Below are 15,129 nucleotides of genomic sequence, written 5' to 3'. Positions count from 1 at the left end.
CTAGGACGTTTCCCGGCTATTTCAGTCTTCACTCCCCAACCCAGGTACTTGGTAGGGTAGGTGTTATTAGGTTAGCTCTAATTCCGCAGGCGCACTCTCCACATGCCCACCCGCCCCGGGGTGGTGGGCACACTGGCCGCATGCCCCCCCCCCCAGCATGCGGTTTAGCTTCCTCAGCCCCCCCGCTTTGTCTTCCGCCCACCCTTTCTGATTGGCTAAGCGCTTCAATCCGAACCTCACATTCCTCACCTCCGATTGGCTCAGCCTCCCGCCTATCTTCCCAAGAAGCCCCGCCTTTCTTTTTATTCTCCTCCCACCCCCAAATCTCGGCCCCCTCCCCCGTCTCTCTCCCTCCTTGTGTGTAGCTCCGCTGAGGCTGGCTGGCCCCGCTGCACGGAGGAACCGGCAAGCTCTGCGTGCGCGCGCGGCGCAGCCTCCACCCCGGTACGCACAGCCCCGTAAGTGCGAGCGAGAATGAGAGCCCGAGAGCAGCCACCAGCAGCCGCCCCGCACCAGCCCCCGGCGCAGGACTAGAGCAGGGAGAGACTGAAGGGGGCACGGAGGCAGCGTGAATCCTCTGGCAGACTCCCACTCGCTGGCTCACCTGCCATCCCCATCGCTCCCTCCCTCCTGTCTCACTCATTCTCTCCCCTCCCCTCTTCTCCCACTCACACTCTCCCTCCTCTGTCTTACTCTTTCGCTTCCCCTCTCCCCCCTCCGATCCCCCCGTCTCCCTTCTCCTCCTGGCACTGCACTGCAGCTGCTCCTCCGGCCAGTCCCGCCGCTTCTCTTCCCTTCCCCCCCGGGCCAGCCCCGGAGCATCCTCGGCACCCCGCGCGGAGCTCCGCCGTCCCGAGGGGGGACAGAGAACGGGACGAGCCCCGTCCCCGCCCTGCCCCCCGCCTCCCCAAGGAAGAGACCATTCTGCTCCTGGCCGCGGCGAACATGATGGCGGCAGCTCCCATCCAGCAGAACGGGACCCACACCGGGGTTCCTATAGACTTGGACCCGCCGGACTCCCGCAAAAGACCGCTCGAAGCGCCCCCCGAAGCCGGCAGCACCAAGAGGACCAACACGGGCGGTGGGTATCCCCCCCCCCCGCAGCACCCTCCTTCCGCCCGCCCACCTTCCCTCCTACCTGCCTCCCCGCACCGTGCCCCGGCGGGAGGCCCTTCCCGGCGGCCGCGGGGGCTGAAGTGCCCCGCAGAATTCACCGGGGCTCCGGCACAATTGTTCAAAAAGGGTAAAAACCGAACGGGGGGGCGGGGAGGGGAAGCGCCCGGGACTCATGGGGGCGGTTGAACCAGCCTTACGCCGCCTGCTGCTGCCGGGACCCGGCTCCCTGACCTCCCGCGGACGGGGCCGCGCCACAGGGCCGGGGTCTGGAGGGGAGCGGAAGGCTGCCCCCCGGGAGGACTCACCCCCCTGCTGGGCACGGCCAGCACCTGACCCCGCAGCGCGTCTCGGACCGGCCGGGGAAGCGGCTCTGTGGCCCGGGGCCGCGCTGAAGGCTGCGGAGGGGGCTCCGTCCGGCGTGGGGGGGGGGTGGCACTACTCCCGGGGTGCAGCAGCCTTATAACTTATCATTCATCAAAATGGCGTCGGTTTTCAGACTCTAGCAGTCTTTTGGGTTTAATATCCATTGGGGTGGGTATGCAGCCGTGACCCTATAGGGGCTGGAGTGGGCACAGGGGGCTCCTGCTGCCCCAGCACCCGACCGATACGTTAGCGAAGATAAATAAATAAATGGCAGCTGGGTGGCAGGGGGATGGCGAAGGCGCTCTCCCCCTTTTCCAGCTGCTGGCTCACAAGCTGGATTTAAATCTTGACCGGTGTTTCCCATTTCCTTGGCCTCACTTCATCTGTCAGTGTGACACTGTTGCATTGATTTGGCTTGTTGGGGTTGGGGGGTGTTGGAGTGGGGGGAGTTGTCTCTGGTGCGGTGACTTGTTAGTTAACATCCTGCTCTTCCTGGATGAGATGAGTTATAACGGGACTAGCATCTCCTCTTTTCATTTGCACTGGAGTCATCATAACAATGCACCGAGGCAGAGGTGAATTTATTCATCCAATATTAAGAAAAGCATTCTGTATGATAATGTATTGTACCTATATTTAATATAAATGGGGACTGTGGTATTCCATCTGCACTATTTGGGATGCTTATACCCTTTCATAGGGACAGTGAGATGGACCTGAATCTGCTCCTATTTATTTTTTAAACAAACTTTATAGAGAACTCTATTTTATGATAAAATTTTGAGATTGGTTTTCAGGACTTCTAGTCATATACCCTTGTATAGTTTTCACCTTTTTCAGAGCCAGTGTTCTAAAGGTCCTTAGACTCATTGCTGCTGGATCAGTAAAGGAAAGGAGCACAGTTGCAAGATGAGGCTGGGAAACATTCGTTTCATTCATTGTATATATTTTCCAGTTCTGATTCTGGGTTTTGTTATCCAACGGTGGGGGGAGGATTGGCATTATCACTTTTACATGTATTTAAAATAAGTGATTTAAGCTTTTGATCAATTGGGAAAAATTCTTCTTAATGTCTTTTAATTAATGAGCTTAAAAGAGATCACTGTCGCCTAAGAAGTGCTAAAGAAATACATCAGGATTACTTAGGCAAGTGTTCCATCCACACCATGTTGGGTTGTTTTCTTGGCAGTGGCTGAAATGCTTGGAAAATAAAACTCCACATTTGGGGTGGGTTTTTGGTAGGAAACTAGTTGTTTTGCCCACTTAAGAAGAAAGCAGGCAATAGGTAATTGCTGTTCTCATGCATTTGCTAATGTCAAACAAAGAGCCCATCACTTTATCATTCTTTTCTTTTTAAAAAAGTTTTGGCATTTCTGTAGCAGTATTTTTAGTGAGGGTTGTGATTTGTCGTCATGCATGTTTTGTGCACTTTTTTTTTTTTTTTTGGAAGGGGTCAATTTGTTTAATTGTACCATGGTAACAGCTAGAACTGGAACAGTTCCGTCTTCAGAAATACAACTCAATTTTTGTCATTTGTTTTCATGCTTTCAGAAAATTAAGGAAAATGGATAGATTCTTTAATTTCCACTGAGTGACTATGTAAATCATTTAAAATGGCAAATGCATATTCCATGCATTTCTTATAGAATGATGCAACTGGTTAGATGTATAGTTGTGCATGTATTAATAGGTATGTTCACATATTTACTGATTTTTTTTTGTGGGCATGTGGGAGAACAAAAGTTTTGTAAACCAAATTAACCTTGCATATCTCAATTTTTCAGAGGATGGCCAGTATTTTCTAAAGGTCCTCATACCTAGTTATGCTGCTGGATCTATAATTGGGAAGGGAGGACAGACAATTGTTCAGTTGCAGAAAGAGACTGGGGCGACCATCAAGCTGTCTAAATCCAAAGATTTTTACCCAGGTAGGTGCAAATATTAGCAGTTTACTTTTAAATCCCAAGGGAAATATATACGTGATGTATGTGGTTTATGCATTGAAGAGTAAGCTTCTCAGTGCAGTCGGAAGCATTATTGAGCAGAGAAGTACACTACAACATGTTACAGTGAGCATATGAACAGTCTTATCTTAATTTGTTTATGGAATTGACTGGGTATTATCTAATAATTTAGTGGCCATAAAATATGGCTAAAGTTATTTAGAATATTACTGCAGGAAAACATTTTTGTGAATATATTTTCTGAGCACTTTTTTATTACAAAAAAACCCCTACTTTTAAAGAACGAACCTTGACAGCTGGCATTAAAAATGGGTATGCTTCTGAAGTTTTCAGACATCATTGTAAGGCAATTAAGCTAGAATGAATAAAAATGAGAGGCTGCTTCTTAAAGAATGGGCCATTTACTTTAAATCCATTACGTATCTTCTTTCTGCATCATTGGTTTGTTCACTGGCCCTGGAGTGAAGTAAAGAGGACAAGTGCTACTGCTCTTCAGGTGTTTTCTTTAGATTGTGTTTAATATGAGTACGAAAGGAAAATCTATGATATGAAAGGAAATATAATACTTCAGATGAATAAGAAAATAGGTGTGTTTTGTGCATACTGTATTTATGCAAACAACAAAGCATTCAATATTTATATGCACAGAGTGCCTGTTTTTATTACAGCTTTTTCTCATTTTTTGATCAAAATGTTATAAATAGCAGGTCATGCATAATGATCTGCATCATTTTGAACTTCTGCAAAATATTTCTGTCGCTCCATCTTAAGTTTGACTTTCTTTCTGAAGATTAACAAATTAGTATCTACTAATTGGACTTCTAGTCTGAATTGAAATCTATCTAATTTTTTATTGACTGTGAATAATTTACTACATAGCTATCATTTCGCCAGTGTTCTGGTTTTGCAACTTTGAACTCTGGCTAGTAATTCAGAGTCGAGGTGCCTAGATATTGTTAATATTTCTTTTTTGTGGGGAAGATAAAGCCGTTTTGCATTTGGTGAGCTAATTTAGAAAATTCAGTCATCTTGCTGAAACAGCAAAGACAGCTGGCATGAGTGTAAGCAGAGCATGAGCATTTGGAGTATTTCAGTTTCCTGTCCACTCTGTTTCACTGTCAAGCAGAAGTGGATCATTTATTCTCTATGGAAAGATTGTAATTATTTTGAAATGGTCATTTTGATATGGAAATGGAAAATGCACCTGTTGTTTTTTCTTATAGATGCAATTTATAGCGTTCTAATGTACTAACACAGTTAAAATAAGTTTAGATTTTCTATGAAATGAAATAGTTCTGTAATTGCTATGCATTGTTGTTCAGAAACTTTTGTTTTGCCTTTACTTTTTTGCCTTAAGAAAGTTTTGGTAACACAATTCTTATATTCTGAAAGGTGTATTAGGGTGAAAAAATCAGTGCAGAATTGTGAAAACTCTATGGAGAAATAAAAGCGTTCAAAAGAGCCTGATTGCGGAATTAATAACGTAATCTGGGAAAAGAGCTGCAATGGTAAATTAAATTCACTGTCAATAGATGAAAATGAAATAGATTATTTGCATTATACATGAGGTGGTATCAGATGTGCAAGGATGTTGCAGAAAATTGGTGTTTATGAAGGATATTCCAAATACTAAATTATATGCCTTTTCATTTGACTATAGTTTATTTACAGTGAGTTGGAAAGGATGCACCAAAGATTATATCTTTTGTTCAGTACTCTAACATAGTTATTTTGTTCTTTTCTGATTAAATCAGAATTACATTCTTTTTTGTTCTGTAAATTATGCAGCTACAGCGGTATCAGCAGGAGTGTCCTTTGAAAATTAAAAATTAGGCAAGCCAGAATGAGATGAATAAAAAAATGTCTAATGTTTCTGTGACGTAAACAGATTCTCTCTGAAGGAAATACCAGGACAAGAGAAGTCTTGGTACAGTTTTAATTTTTCCAAGTATAGATCAATGTCCAGTTAGATATTACACAGTCTGTTTTATATATGTAGCCACACTGTAGGTCATTTGGCAGATTAATGATTTAGACATAATTTAAGAAGGACTGTTATTTGCTACAGAATGGACAGATGAGAAAAATGGATTCTCTTGTAGCTGGATCTTGTTAGTCTTTCTGTGTGCATTTGTCCACGAGCCTGTGGAATTTTCTGAGGTCCTGGCATTCTCCAAGCTGATGACTTTTTTGGGTTTCTTCCAGCCCCTCTTACATGAGGGATAAAAACCCTGCTAATCTTATACTAGTCTTATACTGTGATTCATACTGTTGAGGATTTTTTTTTTTTTTTTTGGTAGAAGTATGCAGTTATCTGAAAACCTATTTGGGTGTATATATGTTCATTAATATGTTGACTAATTTATACCTATAGTTACATTAAATATCTATTTTGCAAACACTGTATTTGTGAGGTTGCTGTTAAGCTTAAATTTTAGTGGGAAGGAGAGGAGTAACTGAAAGGGAAAGTTCAGCACGGTTTTTAAGAGTGGGTGATTTGGAAGGGAGAAGGATTGGTATATTTCACTGTGTGATCTTATGGTACAGGTATTCAATATACAGAGTAAGTCTGTCAGAATAATTTTTTTGTTTTTGTGCTTCAGAAAACTATTTACGGTAGCTTTAGAATTAAGAAGAGAGAGATCTAATTATAAGAAGTTGAAAGGAAGCATGCATTTCTAAAGTATTTCTATTTGTTAAAGGTTTTAGTTCAACAAAGGAAAAGACAGTTCATGGGCTTTATTAACAGTTGTGTGTATTCTGTTTTATGATATCAGCAGTGGGTTTTTTTTAAAGTAAATCCTATTTCTATTGCTGTTGCAAGACACTGTCCCTCTAAATTATCAAGTAACTTTTTAAAAATTGTATTGACCCATAAAATTTTACCTTCTGGTCATCTTGTTTAGAGTATATTTCATGTATGAATCTTTTGTATTCATATTGTCTACCTAGACTAATAAATCTGAAGTGAAATTGTCTAACTGTATGTTTTAAAAATGTGGGAGTAACATTTTCTGTTACAAGGTTCCAATTATATATTTGGCAAGCGGTTTCTAATCCAAAATCTGAAGTACTGATATTGTCATGATACTAATTATTAATGAAGTAAAACCTTTTGAAGGTGTTGCCATGAAAAGTTGGAGTTTTGTGTGTACTTAAATTTTGCATAGTGTAAAAAGGTGATACTTTCTTATGTTTGCACTCACTATTTTATCCAGTGCTCCATTTTTCAGAAATATAAGGAACGCTGGCCTGAAAACCACTCTAGGTATATTCTTCCTTGTTTTCCTAAACCGTTGCAAGTGAATGTCTTTACTCTTTCTTATGTGAAATTATATAATCACGTTGTTTATCTTGCAACAGGATCTTTCCTAACTTAGTGCTTGGGTGAATTTGAGTGAAGTTGATGGTTTTTCAACTATGTTGTAATATGCTAACTGAAATATATTAGAATATAGATAAAATGATATGAAGATAAAATGGAGATAAGATATTTTATTATTCTTAATTAATAGGTTAGCTGCTTTTTATTTTATGAAATTCTAGTTGGGTAGTCCTCAAACTTGGTATGGGACATTTAATGTGGAAGAACTTTTTTCCGTACAACTAAAATGTACACTTAACAAAAAGACAAAGTATACAAAACATATTTTGTGTGTTATAATGCTGTTACGTATTTACTAACTGGATTGTCTTAAGCATTCATCTTGCATGTGAAAATGAGGTGTTGTGTTTTTTTTTTTTTTTTTTTTAATTAATGCATTATTTACATGATTTCACAGGTATCTTTGGTGTGACTGTCCTCTGAAAAGTTTGTGTGTTGACTATTAAAACCTTGAAAGTGAATTGAGTGTGAAATACACAACTTTACTGAACATTTGAATAGAATACATCTAGCTTCATTACTCATATTATACTGTGTTAGGCAGGATAAATGCATGATACATCAAGCTTGTTTCCCCACTGTTTTTTTCTCTTTTTGTAATAAAGGACGTGTAACATTTTTTAATTGTTAGCTTAGAAACGAGTAGGTTCTCACTGGAAAAATACATGTAACTCCTTAAACTATTTGCAGGGTTTTTTTTTTTTTTGTTTACTTGGTTATATTAGTGTTAACATTCTAAATGAAGAGAAAATGTTATTTCTTAAGACCTAGAGAAGAGAATTATGGGATAAGAAAAATAGTTCAGCTTGTAGCATTTTGGAATATTGATGTATCTTGGTTTTTATTCCCTGATATTTGAGAATTTTATCACAGATTTCTGAAATGTTGTCAATGAGAAAGTAAGGACTTCGTAAAAAATAAATTCTAAAGCTTGACAAGCTATATTGCAGACTCTTACTCATGTGAGTAATCCTGTTTACAACAGTAGAACTGTATGAGTAAGGACTACTCATGTAAGTAAGGGTTTCTAGGATTGAGCTCTTACAGCTGCGTAGATTTGCAGACTTGTTCTAGTTTCTTAGTTTTCTACAAGTAAAAAGCCAAGGGTTGATTGCCAGCTGTTCAGAGGGAGAATTCTCAATAGGACAGCTGTCAGTTGCCTGGTTACTGGGACAGAATTAAAAAAAAAAAGTTAGCTTCTTAACTGAAAGGTCCTCAATATTTTACATTCAAAGGGAAACTGCAAATGAATGTATTCACTCACTGTGATCTAGAGATGGTTGTACATTTAGCTCCCTTGTGCATCTATTTACTAATTTCCCTTCATTTGGAAGAGGATTATAGTAGTTTTAATGATTTCATGTTCTAAAGGTGTTATGCATGTAATTTTTTCTAAGAAAAGGGTTTTCTGTGTTAGCTGAATAGGTCTTTGGTGGTGAACTTTTTGTTGAATTATTGAGTGACTTTGCAATTTCAAAAATAGTAAAAAGGAAAATTGAAAACAAGTAACAATTATGTAGACTTTTTTGTGTGCTGCATTGAAATGGCTAGCTAACTCTCAACAATAATACTCATACAAACCTGTTACGCGAAATAAAGATAGCAGAATAATGAACAAAACTCTAAGATCATCACATGGAAATGAAAACCACCAGAACTTTATTCTTGTTGTTTATTATGTGACAGAACTTCTCTATCAGAGAATGTTTTATATTTTAGAAGTAAATTAAAGGGTTTCTAATGACGATATACTGCACTTGTTTTTTCATATAGTCAAGTTATGTGTAAATTGAATGGATGCAGCAGAAACTTGTGTTTTGCACCCTCATTTTGGGGCACTGCAGAATTCTGGGGAAAAATCATTTAAGAGAAACAACATAATTTTGTATAAAAATGACACTTTAAACCATTTCCCCCCACTCTTCCTCCTTGCACACAATACAAAACTGCCATGTAGCATTTCAGTGGTTGGTTGTGGAGGCAGGATCAATGTGCTAATCTGTGGTCTACATTATGAAGGCTTGGAGACAAATATATAAAATCACTCTCCAAACAGCAATTCAGTTTTCTTAAAAGAATCTTCTCCCCTCAACTTCTGTAATATGAGAAACATGCAGTTTTTTTTAAATGGAGGTAAATCCTTCATACATTAATGAAAAAGGAATTGTAACAGGACCTTAGTGATCTTGATTCTTCGCTAATTAATATTGTGGATGTCAGTATTCTCAGCTGTAGTTAACCACAAAATTTAATCTCACCTATTTTCAGTGGTTAGCAAACAAACTTTACTATAAATTTGTCAGATTACAGCTTTTAGAAATAGAACTTGTGGGGGGGATTGGGAGGAGGGTTTGTGCCTGATTGCTTTCTCATTTCCATCTTTGGATACAGCTCTAGTATGAAGTTAAACAACATCTGTAGAGATCTGACTGACAAACATCTCTCTGGGACTCATCATTGCAGCTTGCAGCAGGTGCACTCCACTTTGTAGCCCTTCTCAAAAAGAGGTTAGCTTGTTTTTAACATTTATCAGTAGACCAGTGGGAGTGAATGACTTAGTAAAGAGCGTGGGGGTTGTCAGTTGTCCAGTGCTGGAATGCTGCAGGTAATTGGGCTGGACTGGTGGGAACTGTGGTAGCGTGCTTCTCACGTTGCACTGCAGCTGCTGTTGATCTTAATTAATCTGACCCTCTGAGGCTGCAGTGTCATGGTGTAAAACGCAATACATACCAGAAATGGAAAGACTGCTTTTTAAGCCCTTCTTGATGATGATTATGTTTGTAGGTGGGCCTTTTTGGTTTCAGCGTTGGATTTGTTAGATACTAGTGTAAAATTTTGACATACTTTTGTTTAAAGCTGTAATTAATAGGTTTGGTAAAGAGGAAAACCTTTATCTATGAATTAATAAAGTTGATAACTATGATTTTTGAATAGATTACTAATATAGTGGACTTAACAAAAACATTCTTGTTGCCAGAATAAAAACAGAAGTATGGTTGTATATAAACAAAATATCTATATTGTTCAGACAAGTTTGGGTGGGAGACAGGGATATATGAGAATTAAAAATAAACATTGTTAAATATTTAATGGAAAATTAACTTCACATTTCTACTGTACTTTGAATGATCTATTTATTTGGGTACTTAAAATTCCTTCCTGGTTTACTGTAAAATATTTATGCAGTGGGGTATGTTAAATGTATGCTTTGAGTTGTTTCATTCTGATTTATATATATCATATTAAACTGAAATTTGGTAATTTGTTGTCTGAATAAACTTCCATTTGTGATTTCAGTTTTTTTAGTATTAGCCTCAATGGAAAATAAGACTAGCAGCCCTTCCTCATTGCCTCTGTGGCACAGCCGTGGGGAAATTATATCAAGTTCCTTAAGTATGCTTTCTGTTACTCCAACACAGAAATATCTAAATAGTGTCAAACTGAGAGACCTTTTAAATGTCAGATCACTGGTTAATAAGGCTCTACTCCTTTCCATTATTTTTGTTTTGTTTTTCTGTATACACAGTTAATACTAATTTTGCAAACCTGATGCATCCTAATTTCAAATTGTTATTATTCAGAGGTTTATAAAGACTGGTTAGGTTGCTCTTGTGTTTTTTCATTTGAAGAAAAACATTTTGTCAGAGTACCTTGTATTTTAAATGTTTGATTTTGGTATTACCAGTTTCTAATAGTAAACAGAAAACATACCTTATCAACCATCTAAATTCAATACTTGTTATTGAATTAACTTGCTATTCTCCTATCAACTTCCATAATTAAAATGTGGCTACATTTTTTTATAGTGAGAATTATTTGATAATGAGTATTCTTGCTAAGGAAAATTTGTAAGAACTAAATTCCTTTTGAAATTACATGGGCCCATGTCAGTGATCATTGAAGGGCAATGTTTTGGGACTGGTATCAAAGTCTCTGTTTCCGGTTGGAAGATTACTGATGACATACCCTTTTTCTTTTCAATATTTATTTTTCAGTTATATTTACTTTTTTTATCAATTAAATGCTGTATTTCATCTGTAAAGAATCTTGGGTCAGGTAAAATTTTTGAGGTTGTGTGCCCAATATAGCCCTTGCAGGTACCTCTTATGTGAGTCAAGGACCAGGTTAATTGTCATGTGTTGGCACTCTGTAAAAATACAAACCCTGAGTCCTCAGATATGAGGATCTGGAGGGGGTTGTTCAGATTGTTCCAAGTGAGGAAGAGAAATGGTCTACATGTGTGAATGTTCACTGTCGTATTTAGAAGTAACTTTTGGTGAAAGGAAGCCTGATATTCAGACAAAAATTTATATTTGTTTGGTCTTATAGATTTTCATTGTGGAAAGACTAAACATCTGTTTTCTATCATTGATCTGTTACTGCATCCTGCAGGGCCTGTCATCTCAGCATTGACAGGATCAGATGAAAAACACAATCAATGTTTTGACATTTTTTGAGAATCGCTCAGGTAAGATCATTTGTTATGCAGAACTAAAATTATATTTATGGCCATTGATATTTCACCAGTTGGAGTCCTTGTATTGTCAGTCATTAATTAAATTAGTACACAAAGACCCTCTGTGTGTGTCTTTGTTCCCATTTAAAAACACTCCTTTTGTGCTTAGTTCAGTGACATTTAGTGCACCTGTGATTTCCCTCATAAATAGCTTCTGAAATTCAGGACAGTCTCCCTCCCTTCCTTTAGAGTGGCACCTATTCAGCTTGGATCAAGAAGTATATTATGCACCCCCAGAGTTCTTGAAAAATACTTGTTAACAAAAGTTGCACACTAGTGACTCCAGTTCTTTTGAAATATGCTGTATTGACAGTGTAGGAACGTGGAGTTTTCTGCTTATAGAACTAGGTAAAGCCTAGCCAGCAGACAAAGTTTCCTTCCTATCACCTCACCAATGTGACTTACCTTTTTACCAAATATCTGCAGATCAGAGTTACTAGTACTTAATTGAATGTATTGATCTGTGTATATATAATTACATAGGTTGTGAACTGAATCACTAGAAAGTTAGAAAGTGCCAGTCTTATGGTTGTTCATTCAACCTTAATTCTGCTCCCTTTGTGTGTCCAATGTGTGACTTGAATGAATCAGTCCCCTCTGGGAGGGTGAGGGGAGGGACAGGAAGTGAACATATAATTAGACAGTGTCATGCAGTGGTTCTCAAACTTTTGGTTGTGTCCCCCCCCCCTTCTTTGTGTCTGTAGTAGTTTGACCCCCCCCCCCCCCCGGCACCTCTGCACTCTCTGGCTGCCCAGCTCTGAAGGCAAAGTGGAAAGCAGCAGCAGCTGCTGGCTGGGCACCCAGCTCTAAAAGCAGTACTGCCACCAGCAGCAGCACAGAAATAAGGGTGGCAATACCATACCACCCTTACTACTTTGCTGCTGCTGCTGCTGGAAGCGGCACTGCCTACAGAGTTGGATGCCTGGCCAGCAGCCACTGCTCTCTGGCCACCCAGCTCTGAATGTGCACAGTAAGTTTTTGGGTTTTTTTCCCCTCCTCAAGCTTCTCATACTGAGGTCTTCCTACCCCCCAGAATACATTGTGTGCCCTCCAATTTGAGAACCTCTGTCACATGAATACACATGGGGGGGGGAAGGTTATGCAGGCAATCATAAATCTAGTATGTTCTATCTTTTGAGTGCATGATTTTAAACATTTTTCTTCCAATATTTTTACATAATTTCTTAGTTTGTGGGGTTTTTTTTGTTTTTGGGCTGTCAAGTGATTAAAAATAATTGTGTGATTGAACTGTAATAGAATACCATTTATTGAAATATTTTTGGAGGTTTTCTACATTTTCAAATTGATTTTAGTTACAACACAGAATACAAAGTATACAGTGCTTACTTCATATTTTCTATTTTTTATTACAAATATTTGCACTGTAAAAAAAAATCGTATTTTTCAGTTCACCTCATACAAGTACTGTAGTGCAATCTCTTTATCGTGAAAGTGCAATTTACAAATGTAGATTTTTTTTGTTACATAACTGTATTCAAAAAGAAAACAATGTAAAACTTTAGAGCCTACAAGTCCACTCAGTTCTACTTCTTTTTGTTGGAGTGATTGGCTGAATTCTGATCTGTCACCTGAAAGTGAGAACAGGCATTCACGTGGCACTGTTGTTGCCAGCTCTGCAAGATATATACATATCAGATGTGCTAAAGATTCATATATCCCTTCATGTTTTAATCACCATTCCAGAGGACATGCACCCATGCTGATGGGTTCTTCTCGATAACGATCCAAAGCAATGTGGACCAACGCATGTTTATTTTCATCATCTTAGTCAGATGCCACCAGCAGAAGATTGGTGGTGTGGATTCTGTAGTTTCTGCATCGGAGTGTTGCTCTTTTCAGACTTCTGAAAGTATGCTCCACACCTCGTCCCTCTCAGATTTTGGAAGGCACTTCAGATTCTTAAGCCTTGGGTTGAGTGCTTTAGAAATCTCACATTGGTACCGTCTTTGTGTTTTGTCAAATCTGGTGTGAAAGTGTTCTGAAACCAAACATATGCTGCTATAACATAAAATATATTGCTATAACTGAAATATATTGCAGAATGTAGGTAAAACAGACTAGGAGACGTACAATTCTACCCCGAGTTTTAGTCACTTATTAACACATTTTTTTTAACGAGCATCATTAGCATGGAAGCATGTCCTCTGGAATGGTGGCCGAAGCATGAAGAGGCATACAAATGTTTTGCATATCTGGCACATAAATACCTTGCAGTACCGACTACAAAAGTCCCAAGCGAATGCGTGTTGTCGCTTTCAGGTGACATTGTAAATAAGAAGCAGGCAGCAGTATCTCCTGTAAATGTAAACAAACTTGTTTGTCTGGGAGATTGGTTGAACAAGAAGTAGGACTGAGTGGACTTGTAGGCTCCAAAGTTTTACATTGTTTTCTTTTTGAATACAGTTATGTAATAAAAAACAATCTACATTCGTAAGTTGTACTTTTACGATAAAGAGATTGCACTACAGTACTTGTATGAGGTGAATTGAAAAATGATTGTTTTTTTACAGTGCAAATATTTGTAATAAAAAATATGAAGTAAGCACTGTGCACTTTGTATTCTGTGTTGTAATTGAAATGAATATATTTAAAAGTGTAGAAAAACATCCAAAAATACTTTTCTATTAGTATTCTGTTATTTAACAGTGTTGTTAAAACAGCAATTAATTGTGATTAATTTTTTAATCACGATTAATTTTTGAGTTAATCACGTGAGTTAACTGTGATTAATTGACAGTCCTACTTTTTTTTTTAAATAGGAAAAAAGTTAAGTTTTGTAGCAGGCATCGTTAGAGTTTGAACTCTGAACCTTCAGTACTAAAGCACAGACCTCTACCACTTGAACTACAGGACTGCAATGCTGGTTTGCAGCAGAAGGCTATTATTCCAGAGGTGGGATAGCTTGCTGCCATCATTTGCTGGGTGGTTGGGAGGAGTTTGAGGGGAGTATCTGCCCTATGTGATGCCTTAGGAAGGAGAGGGATGGGATGCTGGGACCATGTGCCAGATCCAGCCCAGCTAAACTTCCTTCTCCAGCCTTCACCTACAGGTGCTCTTGGAGGTCCCATGCCTTCCCAGCACAATGTGTGGTGGTAGTAGTTTCTTTGATGGCAGCATGTTCATGTTCAGTTATTCTGGCATGCTGCCAACATTTTTCCTGCGGAACACAAGAGAAGGGAAATGGCAATTTTTAAGTGTATAACAGTTGAATCTGAATGGAATTTCATAAGACCAAAAAAAAAAAGCCTTTTCAGCTTTCTCTTTGCTGAATTTCCATGACCTGCTACAAATACAGGTATTGGAGTTTCCAAAAACAGATGCAAGAATCTTTTATAATAACCTAAATATAGAAGCCTGTGTATTATTGTTAAAGCAGTACAAGCATTAGATGAGTACTTGGGTACTTATACTGCTAAAGAAAAAGTGGTATACTTGAAATATATAGATTGCAGAGTCAAGGAGTCAAAAGTTAAGAAACACCAGACTTCTATTTCTGCAAGCATGCCAGATTTTCCCTAGATTTGTAACATTGCAAGTATCTGTCTAGTATTTGCGTTGCTTTTATGTTAATTACACAATATGCAATACAATAGACCATCTTCCAGTTCTACTATACACGCCTAGATAATTAAAATAATGGATAAAAGTTCTTTCCTCCCTCCAGTTTATCCCCAAATATCTTCATCCCCAAATATTCAGGGAAAAGACGTGGAACTTGTTAGTGTGTTCAGTAGACTAACAGATCTGGAATTTGGTATACCAAG

At 38.9% G+C, this 15,129-nt stretch overlaps 1 protein-coding gene across 6 annotated transcripts in view; it reads left to right on the top strand.

The window, feature by feature from the left end:
* The first annotated feature begins 345 nt into the window (after positions 1-345).
* The window catches only part of NOVA1 (NOVA alternative splicing regulator 1), a 229,812-nt gene continuing 215,028 nt past the window's right edge, over positions 346-15,129 (top strand). Inside the window, exons 1-3 of one of the 6 annotated variants that reach the window (XM_073348904.1) lie at positions 3,327-3,407; positions 9,220-9,335; positions 11,221-11,296. In XM_073348904.1, the coding sequence (XP_073205005.1) occupies positions 11,251-11,296 (46 nt within the window). In that variant the 5' untranslated portion in view covers positions 3,327-3,407; positions 9,220-9,335; positions 11,221-11,250. Of the gene's footprint in view, positions 1,082-1,147; positions 1,244-1,922; positions 2,055-3,263; positions 3,408-9,219; positions 9,336-11,220; positions 11,297-15,129 lie in introns of those variants that run through there. The other 5 variants (XM_073348901.2, XM_073348902.2, XM_073348907.1 and 2 more) reach the window with 5 other exon arrangements.

This window comes from Lepidochelys kempii, chromosome 6, assembly GCF_965140285.1.
Source record: "Lepidochelys kempii isolate rLepKem1 chromosome 6, rLepKem1.hap1, whole genome shotgun sequence".
In the NCBI taxonomy this organism is placed as follows: Eukaryota; Metazoa; Chordata; order Testudines; family Cheloniidae; genus Lepidochelys; species Lepidochelys kempii.
Note: the sequence above shows the minus strand (reverse complement) of the source record. Positions and strands in the feature narration are given on the sequence as shown.